Here is a 19,131-nt window from a genome sequence, read left to right on the forward strand (position 1 = left end):
TATTAGATGCGAACAATCAAATCTAGTACTTAATTGGGAGAAATGCCATTTCATGGTTAAAGAAGGCATCGTTCTTGGTCATAAAATTTCGAAGGAAGGAATTGAAGTGGATAGAGCTAAAGTAGATGTAATTGCTAAACTTCCACATCCCACCAATGTTAGAGAAGTTAGGAGTTTTCTAGGGCATGCCGGTTTTTACTGACGTTTCATAAAAGATTTTTCTAAAATTGCCACTCCTATGAATAAACTCCTAGAAAAGGATGCTCCATTCATCTTTTCAGATGAATGTATCAAATCTTTTAATATTCTTAAAGAGAAACTCACTAATGCGCCGATCATGATAACACCAAATTGGAATCTACCGTTTGAATTAATGTGCGATGCAAGTGATTTTGCAATGGGAGCCGTTTTAGGACAAAGGATTGAAAAACGATTTCAACCTATATATTATGCCAGTAAGACGTTACAAGGAGCACAAACGAATTACACAACTACTGAAAAAGAACTCCTTGCTATTGTCTTTGCTTTTGACAAATTTCGATCATATCTCGTTCTAGCTAAAACGGTGGTCTATACCGACCATTCTGCTCTTAGATACCTATTTTCGAAACAAGATGCTAAACTAAGATTAATCCGTTGGATCTTACTCTTACAAGAGTTTGATATTGAAATCCGAGATAAAAGAGGAGCAGAAAATCTCGCCGCTGATCATCTTTCTCGTCTTGAAAATCCTGAATTAGAAGTTCTAAATGAATCGGCCATACATGACAACTTTCCTGATGAATATCTATTGAAGATAGATTATAATGAAATCTCATGGTTTGCAGACTATGCAAACTACTTAGTTTGTGGATTCCTTGAAAAAGGATTATCCTACCAAAAACGAAAGAAATTCTTCAGTGATATAAAACACTATTTTTGGGAAGATCCACATCTGTTTAAAAGTTGTCCAGATGGAATAATATGCCGATGTGTATTCGGAGATGAAGCTAGTAAAATTTTAAACCATTGTCACACAGGACCAACAGGAGGGCATTATGGGCCTCAATTAACAGCAAGAAAAGTTTATGAAGCTGGATTCTATTGGCCTACAATTTACAAAGACGCACACCTTCTTTGCAAATCCTGTGATGCTTGTCAAAGGGCCGGAAAAATAAGTCAACATGATGAAATGCCACAAAATGTCATCCAAGTATGTGAAGTATTTGACATTTGGGGTATTGACTTTATGGGTCCATTTCCAAAATCTCATAATAATCTCTATATTCTCGTAGCCATTGATTATGTATCTAAATGGGCGGAAGCACAAGTTCTCCCAACTAACGATGCACGAGTTGTAGTCAACTTTTTAAAACGTCTTTTTTCAAGGTTTGGAACACCGAAAGCTTTAATAAGTGATCGGGGAACTCATTTCTGTAATAATCAACTTGAGAAAGTTCTTAAAAGATATGGAGTAACTCATAAAATCTCCACCGCATATCATCCACAAATAAGTGGACAAGTTGAAAATACCAACCGAGCTTTAAAACGTATTCTAGAGAAAACCGTAGGATCAAATCCGAAGGAATGGTCCATTAAATTGGAGGATGCACTCTGGGCTTTTAGAACAGCCTACAAAACTCCAATTGGAACCACACCTTTTAGACTTGTTTATGGAAAAGCATGTCATCTTCTAGTAGAAATTGAACACAAAGCATTTTGGGCTTTGAAGACATGTAATCTTGATTTACATGAAGCTGGACGTCTACGATTAAGTCAACTAAACGAATTAGAAGAATTAAGACATGAAGCATACGAAAATTCGTTAATCTATAAAGAAAGAACGAAGAAATGGCATGATAAAAGAATCAGAAGTTCAAAAGAATTTAAAGAAGGAGACAGAGTTATTCTTTTCAATTCACGATTCAAGCTATTTCCTGGAAAATTGAAATCAAGATGGTCTGGACCATTCATAGTCAAAAGAGTTTTCCCATACGGAACGATAGAATTAATAAATTCAAATGGAATTGAATTTAAAGTTAATGGTCACGGAGTTAAACATTACATACATGGTCCGATGGAAGTTGACAATGAAGTTAATCATAATTTCACCACCAAAGAAAACCTTTAAAATGAAAACATAAATATGTTATCAACAACATATGAAAAATCAAAATTAGAATATAAAGAGGATTCAAATTTGAGTGATGAAGAAGAATTCTTATACAAACCTCCCATTCCAAGAAACGAAGAAAAATGTGAACAAGAAATTCAAATAGAAGTGAAAGAACCAAGGAAAGAACACCCGAAAAAGGTTTACAAACTAACTCGACTTACTAAAGCAGGAGACCCGGGTGAATTTATCATTTCTTGCTTACTTAATGATGGTGCTGTATATAATGGACTCGCAGATTTAGGAGCAAGTGCAAATATTATGCCTCTTTCCTTATACAAAAGATTAGGCATGGGTAAATTAAAACCAACCAAAATAGGTGTTCAATCATTTGACCAAACCATTAAACACCCGGTTGGAATAGCAAATAATTTACTTGTTAACGTGGGAAGTTTGACCTTTGTTGCAAACTTCATAGTGATTAATATGGAGGAAAACCTTGATATTCCTCTAATTCTAGGTCGCCCATTTTTAGCAACCACCGAGGCATTCATTGATGTAAGAGAAGGTAGAATGACACTTAGGGATGGTGATACATCGATCACCTTTGTGAACCGAAAGTTTATATCTCCACCAACCAAAACTGTTAGACCAATAAAAACGCATAAGTGTGGGGAAGATGAAGAAACACTTAATGATGATCCAATCACAAGGAATGCCGTTGATGATACGAAATTAGATGAACCCATTTTTAACAGTTCAACGAAGAAACTTTATAAACGAATTCACGATGCAAAGATTAAAGGAAACTTTAAGTTATATAACCGATTAATATCCAATTTATCGTCAAAAGAAAAGGCAATGTTAGTTGAATTTGTGAAAGTTTCGGAGGAAATCAACAAATGGATTGAAGTAAAAGTCAAAGATATACAAGTTGTTGATGATTCAATTGAAAATAATGTTAATCACAATTTCAACTAAGTATAGGGGGTTTATGTATTTCTGTTAGAGTTAGATTTTCTGTTTTCGTGTAGTTCTCAAAAATGGAACCCGAATGGTCTTTCCCTAGCAGACCCTAAAGAACTAGTCTTCTCCCCCCATTCTGAATTTTTATTTTTTTAGGTTTTTACGAAATGAAGACTGCCTGTGAACTAAACCATGGTCTAATGCTACACGATTTGATCACTAAACGTAATAATGACACACTACCAAGTGAAATAGTATCAGTAATCAGAGAAAGATTGGACGGAGTAAGAAAAGAATCCAGATGCGAAGATAATAAGTTACAATTTGGTAAAGGAAAATCAAAATCCGCAGCGAAAAGAAGAGCACGACACCTAGAAAGATGTCACAAATGCGGAAAATGGTCACATGGAGGTAAATGTTCAAATAATCAAACCTATTCAAACACCGAATTTGTTACTTTATGCAGAGACGGACCGTTCATATGTTTAGAAGAAAAAACACTGAATGCTCGAGGTTACGCCTATGTAGCCATGGAAAATCAATTAAACCGACTATCTTATGAATGGGATAGATCATATAACTAAGAATACTATCTCACAGGTAAGTCTGTACAGTTTTTATTTTTATTTTTATTTTTAACCTTTTGATAATAAACGCTAATTTGTTCACTATAAAGTATTAAATTGGTATTAAATAAAATTAGGTTTGGCGACCGAAATTATTGATATCATACAAAAATTTATTACATCACTGCAAAATTTAACGTTTATTCTTAAGGTATAAATATCTTTAATCAATCAACCCAAAATATTTCAAAAATTCGTCATGAGTTAAATTAGGTCTTGAAACCGAAATTACTTTACCGAAAAGAGGGGCGCATATTTTTGATAATATTTGATTGATTAAAGTGGGATAAAAGCCAAAAAGATTTTTAATTTTATTTTTACCATGTTTTTAAAATTAATATATAAATCTTAAATTAATATTGTAAACTTTGTAAAATCAATATATTTAAAATTGTAAATATTTGAAAAATTAATATAAGTTTGGTGTGAATTTATAATATGAATTTTTAAATTAAGTTTGGTGTGAATTTTTAATTTTTAAAATATGAATTTTTAATTTTATGCATTTCAAATTTTAAGTTTAGTATGAATTTTTAATATTAATTTTGAATTTTATGTATTTTTAATTTAAGTTGGTGTGAATTTAAAAACAAAAATTTACTTTATCTCATTAAGTTAAAAATATGATTTTTAAAATTCGTCGTAAGTTGAAGACTAGGTCATTGAACCGAAATTGCTTTACCCAAGGGAGGGACGAGAACTTTTATTATCATTATTTTTAATCTTATTGAATTAAAGCATGCCAAAAACATTAAAAAAAACCCAAAAATCTTAGCTTTTAAAACAATCGCTACAAAAAGACAAATTTTAAAATTTTGTCGAAGGACGGACTAGGACATCGATCCGAAACGACCTCGTCCTAAAACAAAGGAAAACAAAATTTTAAATTTATTTTATATATGTTTTATAAGTTAAGGCTTAAAAAAAAAATATACAAACCCCGCGACTCGCGGAGTTTGTAAGCATCAAACACCGCGACTCGCGGAGTTCCAAAAATACCAGAAAAAAAAATAAAAGGGGCAGAACTGATCAGTCCACACACCACAAAAACAAAAACTGCGAAAATAACCCGAAATAACACCCGAAAATACACGAAAAAGACCTCCCAAATTCACAATTTTTCACCGTTAATCATCAAATCTTTTACTAAAATCATGTTGAGAAGGATGCTATCAAGGAATTACTCAAGAAAAACGGTAAATTTCTACACCTAAACACCATTTAATCCGAAAATTAGTGTTCTTGAGCAATTTTATACCCAATTTGATTTTGATGCTTTTTAGTGTAATTATGCTTAAATTGTTTATGTATTATGCTTGTATAACCTAGATTGATGCTATTTAACATGATTAGAAGCCTTAAACTTCAAATTTTGAGTAATCTAGGGTTTGTGTTCTTGAGCAAATTTGGGGCTTTTTGATATAAACATGTTATGGCCGATTTTTGTCATGAATTGTTGCTAAATTAAGTAGTGTAACATGTTTAGGTAGTTAAATGATCCAAACTTTGAGCCTAAACATGATTTTGAGAATTAAAGTGGACTTTTTCAAGTCTAAAATTCATGAACTTGATTTTTGAGAGATAATGCCATTTGAAACTTGTTTAATTGCTAGTAATGATTATTTTGACATGTTATTTGAGTTGAATGCTTATGAACTTGGCGAACATTTTCGTATATATTTATTTGAAAAAGTGTAGATTTGATGAAAATATGAAAATGAGCTTAAGTTTGATATAAATTGATCATGTCATTGTAATTATTTTGATTGATGATTTTGTTGACACTAATGCATATTTGGATGCACAAAAATTGTGTTTGATGTGTTTTGCAGACTGAAAGGGGTGAATCTTCATCCCAAGCTCGCAATGCTCCTGCTGAGAATGCGGAACAACAGGAGGTGGATAACTACTACAAACAAGATATACCTCATCCAGTCATGACATTTTCTGATATGCACTTGGAAGATTTGCACCCGAACCTGAGATTTGACAGACTTTGGATAGATTATCCAAAATACCAAAGGGATTTGCATATTCTTCATTCTAAAGCTGTTGAGGTACCTAGGGTCATAGAATGGGGACCATTAGAAGCTGTAGAATTGGCCGGGCCAATTAGGGAATTACTTGCACAGAGGTATGGTAATTCTACTTTTAACGATTGGGTACGGTTATTCAACATGCGTAGACCTGTATATAAAGTATGGTGTGGAGAATTGTTATGTAGTATAGAATTAAATGATCGGGTAGCTAGTTTAACTGATCGATCTTTTATTAGATTTTTGTTAGGAGGTTCGATGCGCCACATGTCTTTACTAGACATGGCTCAGGCTTTATGTATATATACGCCTGAGGAGTTAGCATTTGCCGATTGTAGAGGGTTGATATTGAACGGTAGGAAGATAGACGAAAATTTTGATACGCATGGTGTATGGAGTCAAATGACTAGCCATCACCGATTTAAAGGGGGAAATTACTCTTATTTGGATATAGTTAGAGCAGAGTTAAGAGTAATTCATAGGTTTTTAGCTAATTCGATTACACAAAGAGGTAAGAATAAGGAAAAGGTAAATGAACAGGATTTGTTTTACCATATGTGTATTCGAGACCCACAAAGTGCTGTAAGTATACCTTATTGTGTGGGTTATTATTTATCAGCTATGGTTAGGGGGATGAGACCGCATAGCATAATAGGAGGTGGTATATTTATTATTTTGATTGCTGAATATCTCGGTGTGGATATAAGTCGGGGGGGATTATTAGTCGAAGAACCAGAACCCCGCGATACAATAGGTTTAAATGTATACCATGGTGCGAAGGTTTTGAAGAGGCGAAATAACGCCGCAGTACAATACCATGGTAGACATCCACAGGTTGAGAGAAACCAACAGCAAGGTAATGTAGGAGGGGGAAATGAAATGGCAGAAATGCAAAGGTTTATAGCGTCACAAGAGTATGAAAATGCTAGACATAGAGCATTTGAAGATTGTCAAGTTCATCAAAACCAAATCATAGCTTATTGCCAACATATAGGTAGAAACTATATTCCTACTCCATCGCTCATATTCCCTCCCTGGTCTTTAGAGATTCAACCACCGTATCCTACGTATAACCCAACCGAAGCATTTTATAGCACCTATGGTTATGCATGGAACCCCTACTGGTATCAGTATCATCCCTAGTCTACTTAGTTTTATTTATTTTGTAATTTGTAATGTTGATACGTTTAATACTTATTTAATATTGTAATAGTTTTTATAATTTTCTAACTTTTATTCTTAGATTTTAATAATTTTTGAATGTGGGGTAATATACCAAACTTCAAAAATATGTATATATGTATGCAGTTTATCTTATGTACACAACAGGGTAAAACAACGCATTTTCAAAGACTGGCATTAAGTTCAGCAAAAGCAACTAATTTTGACGACAAGATGCAAAATATATGTGAAATAACAACAAGAAGGAATGAACAAATGATATGCACCATTTATCATTCAGCAAGCAAACGCCAATATATTTGGAAACTTTAGTAAAATTTAATCATTTTCACACAAATCACCCTCAATAATTTAAATTGTTACTGATTTCGTACAAATGAGGGCATTGCAAGATCTTAAGTGTGGGAAGGGGTTAAATTCTTTCGGATTTTTAAAATTTTTATCTTAAACACTTGGTTACCATTAAAAAAAAATACTAGTAAAGTAGTAGTTGTATTAGAATCTAGTGCTCTCTGATAATAAAGAACAGCCCTAGTCTTATATACTGACTACCCAATTCTAGTAAAAATTTTCAAAATTTTCAATTAAATGAACTCAAAATCATGTTTATACATATTTATGAATGATAAAACTAGGTTTTAACACCGAAATTATTGTTACCTCAGAAAGGACATAAATTGAGAAACAAACCAAAATGTTAAAATTCATTTAAAATGGAATAGAGTACAATAAAAAGGAAAATAAAAGCCAAGTGTGGGAAAATTCTCCAAGTTATTCAAAACATATGTCACATATTTTTGTACAAATAACTGAAAATACTTTTGCTTTGGACTAAACTAAACTGTTTTACCCGATGAAAGAAAAGAAGAGATGGATCTACACGATGAATCAATTCCATCATTAAAAGGAAGTAAAGTCTTCCGAAAAAGAAACGCGTTTCTTGATTTAGGTCAGGAAGTTGTCGTCCAGACCAGCTGTAGGTTGACGAAAAATCTAGAAAAGTCATCACTAAAATCAGCAGGAAATCCACGGACCTCAGCATTAAACAGGGTCGCCAAGTGGTCAGATTTAGCCTAACCATGAGAAGGATTTATCTCGTACAATGGGGAGGCACTGTGCAAATTAGCTTGATAAGACTAATGAATCAGATCCCCAGAAAGGATAATCTCCTTAAAGATTAAAAATCAGCTTTTAAGACTGATATTACTCAATCCTTGAGATTGACCTTAAAGATTGAGAATTACAAACTCATGGAATTCAATGATATCTAAACTCGAGCCTGAATGAGAAAATATTTTGATCAAAATTACAAACCGATTTGTTTTCTAAAAACCCATTTTCAATGCGTTCATTACCATTGAACGTAAAATCCTAGGAATTCACCTAGAATTCATTAGGTCACCTGAACTAAATCGGGTGTCAACCGTAAGAACGGTGGTTGCATAGTGGTCAAAGACAGGACCTTGTGCCAAACCTACAAATTATAAGGGTGAGCTTTACTATTGCTCCTACCAAGGATAGTAATTGCGTCCGACACGTTATAGACCATAATTAAAAGCATGTCAGGGGACATTGCCTTAACAGTTGCTTGTTCAACGCTTTCCTTTACAACCGGACGGTAGTTTATCGAAAGGTAATATACGGAGCAAGTAAACTGGACGTGTTGCTTTCCTAATACAAGGTTAGCAAGTGGGTGACACAAAACTGCAAGTTTTGAGCTAAAATTTTCAAATCTGAAACCCACCAAACCCACAAAAATATTTTGCAAACACCGATGAAGGGTTATTCCGGAAAACTTATCTAGGGTAAAAGCTAGATTTAATTTTCAAAAGATCAAATGTTTTCATAAAGATCCAATTTCCTTAATGGATCTAAATTTTTATAGTCATGTGGGACTGTAAACCATATCGTTACTACCATTGTTTATACCGCCGTATAGAAATCACTGATATACAAAGTGTGAAGAATAAAGAAGTGATTCTAGTATTTCAAGACTATATTGCTTGAGGACAAGCAACGCTCAAGTGTGTGAATATTTGATAATGCTAAAAATGAACATATATTTCATAGCATTATTCCCCAAGAAAGAAAAGCTTTTAGTTGCAATTGTTCTATTTACAAGTGATATTCGTTTAAATATTAAAAGGTAAAGACAAAAGACAGATTCGACGAATTGAAGACGTAAACGACCAAAAAGCTCAAAAGTACAAAATACAATCAAAGAGGTTCCAATTATTGATAAGAAACATCTCGAAATTACAAGAGTACAAGATTCAAAACGCAAAGTACAAGATATAAAATAGTACGCAAGGACGTTCGAAAATCCGGAACCGGGACCAGAGTCAACTCTCAACGCTCGACGCAACGGACAAAAAATTACAAGTTAACTATGTATATAAATATAATATAATATATAATTAATTATATTAATTATATATATATATATATATATTATATTTATAAAATAAATCGTCGGCAAACAAAGAGCCAAATGTGGGTGAGCTGTAAAAACGATCTCCGCGACTCGCGGAGTTTGAAGAAGAAAAGGGCCGCTAGTCGCGGAGCCTCAAATTTAGAAACTGCCTATAAAGCTCGCGCATTCTGATCGTAAAAATATAACATATATATCCATCCATCTATCTAAACGTAATATTTATATTTATAATTTATATTTTAATTTTAATTTTAATTTTAATCCTAATAATAAGGGTATGTTAGCGAATGTTGTAAGGGTGTAAGTCGAAATTCTGTCCGTATAACGCTACGCTATTTTTAATCATTGTAAGTTACGTTCAACCTGTTTACATTAATGTCTCGTAGCTAAGTTATTATTATGCTTATTTAATACCGAAGTAATCATGATGTTGGGCTAATTACTAAAATTGGGTAATTGGGCCTTGTACCATAATTGAAGTTTGGATAAAAGAACGACACTTGTGGAAATTAGACTATGGGCTATTAATGGGTTTTATATTAACTAAATAATACCTTGTTAATTTAATATACAAACTTATAATTCGACGTATTTATATATAACCACATACGCTTGACTGGGTACGGTGGGCGGGATATCTATAAATACCAATAATTATTCATTTTACCGGACACGGAACTGGATTAATAGTTAATAGACTTGTTGAAACAGGGGTGAATTACATTCAAGGGTAATTGGTGTAATTGTTAACAAAGTAGTAAAACCTTGGTTTACACGCAGTCGATAACCTGGTGTATTCATTAAACAAAGTATTAAAACCTTGTTACAATTCGAATCCCCAATTAGTTGGAATATTTGACTTCGGGAATAAGAATAATTTGACGAAGGCTTTCGCTCTTTATATTTATGACTGATGGACTATTATGGACAAATCCGTATGGACATATTAAATAATCCAGGACAAAGGACAATTAACCCATGTGCATAAAACTAAAATCAACACGTCAAACATCATGATTACGGAAGTTTAAATAAGCATAATTCTTTTATTTCATATTTAATTTATTTTATTTTATATTTAATTGCACTTCTAATTATCGCATTTTTATTGTTATTGTATTTAATTGCACTTTTAATTATCGTACTTTTTAATTATCGCAAGTTTATTTTATCGCACTTTTATTATTCGCAATTTCATTATCGTTATTTACTTTACGCTTTAAATTAAGTCTTGTATTTATTTATTATTTTACATTTGGTTTTAACTGCGACTAAAGTTTTAAAATCGACAAACCGGTCATTAAACGGTAAAAATCCCCCTTTATAATAATAATATTACTTATATATATATTTGTATTTTTATAAAAGTAAACTAATATAGCGTTAAGCTTTGTTTAAAGATTTTCCCTGTGGAACGAACCGGACTTACTAAAAACTACACTACTGTACGATTAGGTACACTGCCTATAAGTGTTGTAGCAAGGTTTAAGTATATCCATTCAATAAATAAATAAATATCTTGTGTAAAATTGTATCGTATTTAATAGTATTTCCTTCTAAAATATAATCTATTTCATATACACCTCGCATAACATCAGTTATAATAAGGTTGTTTCGAACGAAAAGTCAAAGTTAACTTGCTGGAGCCGTGACAAAATTTGCTAATTTGGAAAGGAATTGCAAAGTTATTTTGGGTAATAATAACACTAAGAAATTTGCATAGCTACGTTTTAAACGTTTACTCAGGTTCTGAGTGGTTATAAGTGCATATCTATATGCATCAATCTTTTCTTCTGTAGATGAAGTGCGGTTGGTTCATCCACTCGATTGAGGTGTTTTCAAGAATTATGAAAGGTTTGAACGCGGATTGTAATTGTCAAGATACAAATGAGGTTTAAGATGAAATCAAGTGGCAACTTGAAGAATTGTTTAGTTTCATATGTTATAATCAATATTTTAATTTATTTTAATTGTCTAATGCTGTTAGTCCTCAGTTGATAGTCCACAATTAGCAATATATAATATTCGAATTAATTAATACATGTCGTGACCCGTATACGTCTCAGACTCGATCACAACTCAAATTATATATATTATTGTAGAATCAACCTCAACCCTGTATAGAGAACTCGATCATTACTGCATATAGAGTGTCTATGATTATTCCAAATAATATATATAAATGCGTCGATATGATATGTCAAAACCTTGTATACGTGTCCCGATATTTAAAGTGCGTAAAATTAATACAGAAATTAAATGACGATAAATAAAATGCGTAAAGTAAATAACAGAAATTAAATAACGATAAATAAAATTGCGAGAATTAAAATTGCGATAAAATAAATTGCGATAAATAAAATGTAATATGGAATTAACAGTTAGCTAGGAACAGTTAGCTAGGATTTTGTTAGCGTGGTTTCTTAACAAAATTTCATATTGTTAATTAGTCTGTTTCTAATCAATTTTTATTGTGTCTATTATTTCTTCATTATGCCACTTGTTGGATTCTGATAAATCAAAATCCAAATATGAAATTGGATGAATATGGTTATTCTGTGGTGAACGAATTTGTATATCAGTGGATGTAAGTAGGATAGTATATGACTGTTGAAATAGATTCAAAGAACATACAATGTAACTTATTAATGTGAAATTTAAATATTCCTCGGGTATTACCTACCCGTTAAATACTTTCACCATTAACAGTCTGTACAAGAGAATTTTTAATTACAATCTTTATGAAAACATATATACATATATTTTCTTCGGATGTATTCATGGATTTAATGAGTTAATATGATATTAAACTCATTTACTTTTCGGTTGGAACTAGAATAAATAATCTCTAAAACTTTAGAGATTACATATTCGCCATGTCGAACGAAGATAAATGAGATAGAACGATACGTAGAACGAAGATCATACTCAAAGTACAGATGAAGATATTGAAGCATGGATTGTTGATGGTACTGTTGGTGTCGATGATGTTGCTGGAGCTGGTACATTTTGCACCATATTCTCCGAATTGATTATTCGAGCGCGAAGTTCATTGACTTATTACTGCAGGATGATTGTCGGTCGGAACGAGCGGATGAATAAGGTTCATAATTGTGGATAGAATATAATCTTGTCGAGTTACCCTGGAAATGAGACTGAAAATGGTGTCTCGAACAGGTTCGCCAGTAAACGCTTCAGGTTCATTGTCAAGAGGTGAATTCGGTTGGTGGAAGGGATTACCTTCTGTGCGTTTCCATTACTTAAGCCGACTACGAACCCATCAGATGAATTGATAATGGCTGACTGGTTGATTCATGCCGATGACGCTGTTTTCGGAACTTAGGTGAACATCTATGTCGGAATGGCTGTCGAAATAACTATCGGAATAGCTATCGGAATCTGAGGGACTCGAACTGGTTGCAGGATTTATCTCGTACGATCAGATAAAGGTTTTTCGATAAGAAATAGATTATAGGATGTAGATTAGTACCCTGCAATACATAATTTACATATGCATATATAATACTACAATCCTATAAGTTACGGAGAAATCTACGGAATCTGTCAGGTAAAGGTAACAATAACAGATACGCTAAGATATGAATTTATCTATACACTGTCTATGCAATAGAGGCAGTAAGTCGTGTCTAGACTTTAAGGATGATAAGCAAATAATTTTTCGACACTAAATGATAAGCAAAACTTTTGACATGCAGACACGGTCAAAGTCCAGACCCACTAATGTATCTAAACAACTATCAGTTAGACACACTAATGCAAGACCTGGTTCGCTAAGACCACCGCTCTGATACCAACTGAAAGGACCCGTCCTAATCCATCCGGATAAAGTCCATATCGATTACAAACGATTCACAATAGTTGGTTACATCGCGAGGTACTTGACCTCTATATGATACATTTTACAAATATTGCATTCGTTTTTAAAAAGACAATCTTTCAATACATCGAAAGTTGACGGCATGCATACCATTTCATAATATATCTAACTATAATTGACTTAATAATAATCTTGATGAACTCAACGACTCAAATGCAACGTCTTTTGAAATATGTCATGAATGACTCCAAGTAATATCTCTAAGATGAGCAAATGCACAGCGGAAGATTTCTTTCGTACCTGAGAATAAACATGCCTTAAAGTGTCAACCAAAAGGTTGGTGAGTTCATTAGTTTAACATAAATAATCATTTCATAAATTTAATAGACCACAAGATTTCATATTTCCATTTCTCATAAACATACGTCCCATGCATAGAGACAAAAATATCATTCATATGGATTGAACACCTGGTAACCGACATTCACAATATGCATATATAAGAATATCCCCATCATTCCGGGATCCTCCTTCGGACATGATATAAATTTCGAAGTACTAAAGCATCCGGTACTTTGGATGAGGCTTGTTGAGCCCGATAGATCTATCTTTAGAGTTCGCGTCAATTAGGGTGTCTGTTCCCTAATTCTTAGATTACCAGACTATATAAAAAGGGGCATATTCGATTTCGATCATTCAATCATATAATGTAGTTTCAATTACTTGTGTCTATTTCGTAAAACAGTTATAAAAACATCGCATGTATTCTCAGTCCCAAAATTATATATTGCAAAAGCATTTAAAAAGGGATTATGAAACTCACGCATATAAATATTGCAAAACAGTTATTATAGCATTGCATGTATTCTCAGCCCAAAAATGTAATGAGTAAAAGGGAACAAATGAAACTCACCGTATTGTATTTTGTAGTAAAAATACATATAACGACATTGAACAACTAAACAATGCAAGGTTGGCCTCGGATTCACGAACATATATCATTGGTATATTTATTAATATACATATCGTAATCGGATAAGTTTTTATATATATATATATATAATTTACTAATTGTATCATTTTTATATTAATAACATATATATACATCTCATATATTCATTCTGTATATAAAATATAAATTTTGTTATGTTATGAGTACAAAATATATCTTTATATATGTATCATTTGTTTATTAAAATAGTTATTATAGTAATACCCAATTAACACTTGTAATGATAAATATGATGAGGATAATACTTAACATTAGTAATAATGATAATAATTCTATTAGTAATAAAATTAATGATATTAATAATATATATAAAAGAAAATATTCATTTTACTGTTATTGTTAGTTATGTTAATGATTTTATGAATTACATAATACTAATAATCATTATAATGTACATAATACTTTTAAATGATAATTATAATACTAATAATACTTATAGTACTAGTAATGATACTAATAATAATATTATAACTTATAAAATGATACAAGTATTAGTTTATAATGAACAAATAATAAATTTTATGATTTTTATAAAAATTTTAATAATATTCATAATATTCATAATCATAGTAATAACTATGATATTAATACTACTAAGACATAATAATAATTTCAATCAATAATAATAATAATACTAATAACAATAATAATAATAATAATAATAGTAATTAATAATAATAATAATAATTGAAGTAAAAATAAAAGCTTTATACCCTTTTAAAAAATTGTTGTAAAAAGAATTGCTCCATACCGGGTTCAAACCTGTGACCTCTCGTAAACCCAAACCAACACTTAACCATTCGACCGACCCTGTTTTTCTGTTATAATCAAGAACCTAAACCTTATAACCCGAGATATATTCTGTCTCTTTTATCTCCTTCTTCTTTGAATCAATCGACAGGAAAATCACTCAACCCTAATATAGTAACAAGCATTTGATTTAACTCATAACTTATCAGAAACAACTCAGGTTGTGTGTTTGCTTTGAATTAACAAAACAAACAAATTTTTTTTTTAATATATATATATTCTTGCTGTAACAATTTCGTGAAGAACAACAAGAACTCAAACATTGAATTCGAGTTTTAGACCGTTTCAGAAAATACTTATAACATGAATTACATTTCAAAAGATCCATAAAAACTTTAGGAATCCCTAATTTCATCGAAAATAACTTATAAAGCTCTAATTCGATCTTCAAACATTCAGTTGACTTTTTATTTTAATACTTTGACTCTAAAATTTGGTTTCGTTAAAATGAATTGAGAGCTCGATTTTTGTATAAAGATCATTTAGAGTATTTCTAACAAGACTACAATAATATATTTTGAAATTTTATTCGATTTCAATGTTTTCAAAAAAATAAACATCGAACAGGGTGTTACCTGTGTTCATCGTTTTGTTTTCATCAAATTGGACAACTTGGAGAAATTGTAATAGGTAATTGATAGTGGAAAATAATTTGGAATGCCTGAATGTATCAATTCGATCAATTATAAAAGCAACAATGGATGACAGGTTTATAATTGGAGTAGACAGAATGTGAGAAAAAAAAATAAAAAAAAATAATAAAAAAAATATAAAGAGAATCGACCTGTAACGAAAAGTTGGATGGATTCTGTGATTGATTTTAATTTGTTAACAATTTAAGAGACATAAAACAAAAACCTAATACAGTTTGAAAGGTGAGTGTAACAATAATGTACGATTTTCATGTGCATAAAGTTTTTTTATAATTAATATTAAGATTTAATAATAATAATAATTATATTAATAATAATAGTAATTAATAATAAAAATAATAATATGAATAATTCTAATTATAATAAAAATATTAATAATAATAATAAATAATAAAAATTATAATTTTAATAACTTTTTATATTAATAATCATGATAACAATCATATTAGATAATAGTAATATAACAAATTACATGTTTCTTTTTCCATATTTATATATAATATAATAATATTAATAATACCAATAATAATATTCAAATTTATATTATTAATAATAATAAAAGTAATAATAATAATTCATATTAAATCTTAATGAAGTTAATAATGGTAATACAAATGATAGTTATAATAATAATACTAATCGTAGTAATAACTGAGATTATAATTTTTACTACTAATTATGATAATAATGATATTAATAATGATAATAATAATATTAGTAATTATAACACCTTACATGTAATAACTTTCATATCTATATATATTTATATTTATAGTAACTTAATTATTCTGTTCATTAGTTTACACTTTTAATTTCAATGAATTAAATTGTACTTTTATTATTTCAAATTATTATGTATGTACTTTTGTTTATATATATATATATATATATATATATATATATATATATATATATATATATATATATACACACTTATCTAGGTATCTGTATATATTTATTTGTAATTACTTGTTCGTGAATCGTCGGTAATGGTCAAAGGTTAAATGAATACATAGAATAGTTCAAAATTTTTGAGACGCAACATAACGGAGTTTGCTTATCGTGTCAAAAATATTAAATCATATAAAGATTAAGTTTAAATTTGGTCAAAAATTTCTGGGTCATCACAAGCTCTCTGGTGTGCAGTCTAAGATTAATAATCTTAACTTTAATAATAATTTTGTTTCAAAAGATGAGCTGTTGGAGGTAAGGAGGTTGGTTGGGGATATGCAGGGGTTGACTAGTACAGGTGGTTCAGGGTCTGTAACAGAAATTAATCACAGGTTGGCTGAGCTGGAGAAAAGGATGATTGGTGTTGATGAACTGAAACAATGTTTTACTAGGCTTGCTTCTGATATTTGTTCCCTCAAGAATCAACAGACTGAAATTTGGAAGGTCATATCTTCTCTGCCTTTAGATGATGTCAAAAAGGGGGAGAAAAGAAAGAGGTCAGATGATGCAGGTACAGGTACTGCAGATGCAGGTTTTGCAAGTGTTGAGGGGGAGCAATCAAAGAGAGCTCAAATTGAGGGGGAGCATCAGGTTGAGGGGGAGAATATAACTGATAGGGGTGTTGGTGATACTCAAATGGTTACTGTTGGTGGTGTTGGTGATATTCAAGGAAGCACTAGTGCTGTTGTGGTTGCTGCTATGCAAGGTAATTTAAGAGTTCAGATGAATAAAAGATTTAAATTCAGAAGGTATGCAGGGGATGTGGTCAAAGTTGAGATTGATAAATCAAAGCTTGAAGGTGTAACTTTGTTGTTAACTATGACACATTTTTCTGATAGGAGGTTAAGAGTTAAGTTGAACCAAATTGTTCGTTTAGGGTTCTGTGAATGGAAAGGGTTAGCTGTGTGTATCCAGGAGTGTGCAGATGATCAAGCTATAGTGCAAGAAGTATTGAAGAGGGTATCTAGTTTGGTACACTTAGTATTTGAAGAAGGGTTTATAAGTTTCAAGGATTATGAGATATTTTGTGGGATGTTTGATCAAGAGATGAAGGAGAGGAGAGTTAAGGGTCATGTAGAGAGGTATGCTGTTCCAGAGCATTTAGAATTTGTTGATGAAAGGTATATTGAATATTTAGATGCTTTAATGTTCAAAACAAATGGAAATCAAAGGATGATGATGAGAGTTGAGCAGTTTGAAGGAGCTAGTATTGAGTTGTTGATTGGTTTGTTGACTAGATGTGTGACAGAGCAGACTTATCCTTTCAGAGTTAAATTGGTGAATCACTTGTATAGTAAACTTTCCATGTTGAAGAAAATTAAGTATATGAAGAGCAAGTGCAGGTTGATTGAAAGAGAGTTTGCAGAGTTGAACAAGTAGATGGACAGGTGGTTTTGACATCATCAGATAGGGGGAGATTGCTGGAAAAATAATCTGATGAGTCAAAAACATTTTGCAGGTTTTTAGAGTCTGAAGTTGTAGAGTCTGAAGTTGCAGACTCTGATGTTTGGTGAAGTCAACGTTTTTGGTTTTCTTGATGGCTAAGATAAGGAGGATTTTGGAGATATGTTTAAATATTTAGAAGATACGTTTTTGATTCTGCCTTATCTCCAGAAGATAAACTTTTGAAGTGATTTGAAGATTTGTTAAGTTTAGAGTTTATCTTTTCCTTATTATTAGTAAAGTTGTTTAGGAAACCAAATCTTCAGATTTGTTTTTAAATCTGTATAAATAGAGGCTACGTTTTAGCCTTGTGATGTATCTTTGCACGATTAATATTATCTTTCATATATCTTCATATCGTGTTCTCTCAATTATTGTTCTTATAATTCATATTTATTATTCAATTGAGAGTCTGGTGTTCATAGATCAAATACTGTGAACTAATAGCGAACCTGAAAACCCTGTTTCTGATAAAACCCTAAATTTGGGTTCTAGGGTTTTATCAACTCTTCTCGATAAGATTTTGGGTTGTGAAATAACAATGGATTTGATTTGGGGTTGTGATAAATTGTGGATTTTGAGGAAATCGATGACAGATTGCAGGTTTTTGGTTGATTTTAAGTGGAGCAATTTAGTTGAGGCGGTTATGGCTTCTTGTTTTGAGAAATTGAGTGAGTTAATTAGGTAATCGACCATGAAATGATGAGGCTGTAAATTGGTGGATGAGTTGTGAAGGAAGAATGAAGATGAATTGTTGAGAAATAGTTTGTGATTCTGGCCATGGATGCTGTTTCTGCTACGAACAATGAACATTTTGCTGAAATGTGACCTAAAACATTGACAAACAAAATTAAAAAATGGACCACATCAAAAAAAAGGGGGATGATTCTCACACACATTTTTTTGATCCTCACACACCAATTTAAAGAAATGGAGTATTATTAGAAGAGTAAAATGTTAAAATAGGTGTGTGAGGATCAAAAAATGGTGTGTTAGAATCATCCCCCAAAAAAAGTACCCGTTGCGTTTAATTTGTTTACGGGTTGTCATTTTACTTTTTTTTACAGATTAGCCCCCTTGAATTTAAG

The 19,131-nt window shown here is 31.4% G+C and overlaps 1 protein-coding gene across 1 annotated transcript in view; it reads right to left on the reverse strand.

Annotated features, from left to right (window-relative positions):
- LOC139902207 (uncharacterized) overlaps positions 1 to 18,856 on the reverse strand; it is a 61,712-nt gene extending 42,856 nt beyond the window's left edge. Inside the window, exon 1 of the mRNA XM_071884855.1 lies at positions 18,484 to 18,856. Coding sequence (XP_071740956.1) covers positions 18,484 to 18,856 — 373 coding nt within the window. The remainder of the gene's footprint in view (positions 1 to 18,483) is intronic.
- Positions 18,857 to 19,131: the final 275 nt, after the last annotated feature.

Source organism: Rutidosis leptorrhynchoides, chromosome 3 (genome assembly GCF_046630445.1).
Source record: "Rutidosis leptorrhynchoides isolate AG116_Rl617_1_P2 chromosome 3, CSIRO_AGI_Rlap_v1, whole genome shotgun sequence".
Taxonomy (NCBI): domain Eukaryota; kingdom Viridiplantae; phylum Streptophyta; class Magnoliopsida; order Asterales; family Asteraceae; genus Rutidosis; species Rutidosis leptorrhynchoides.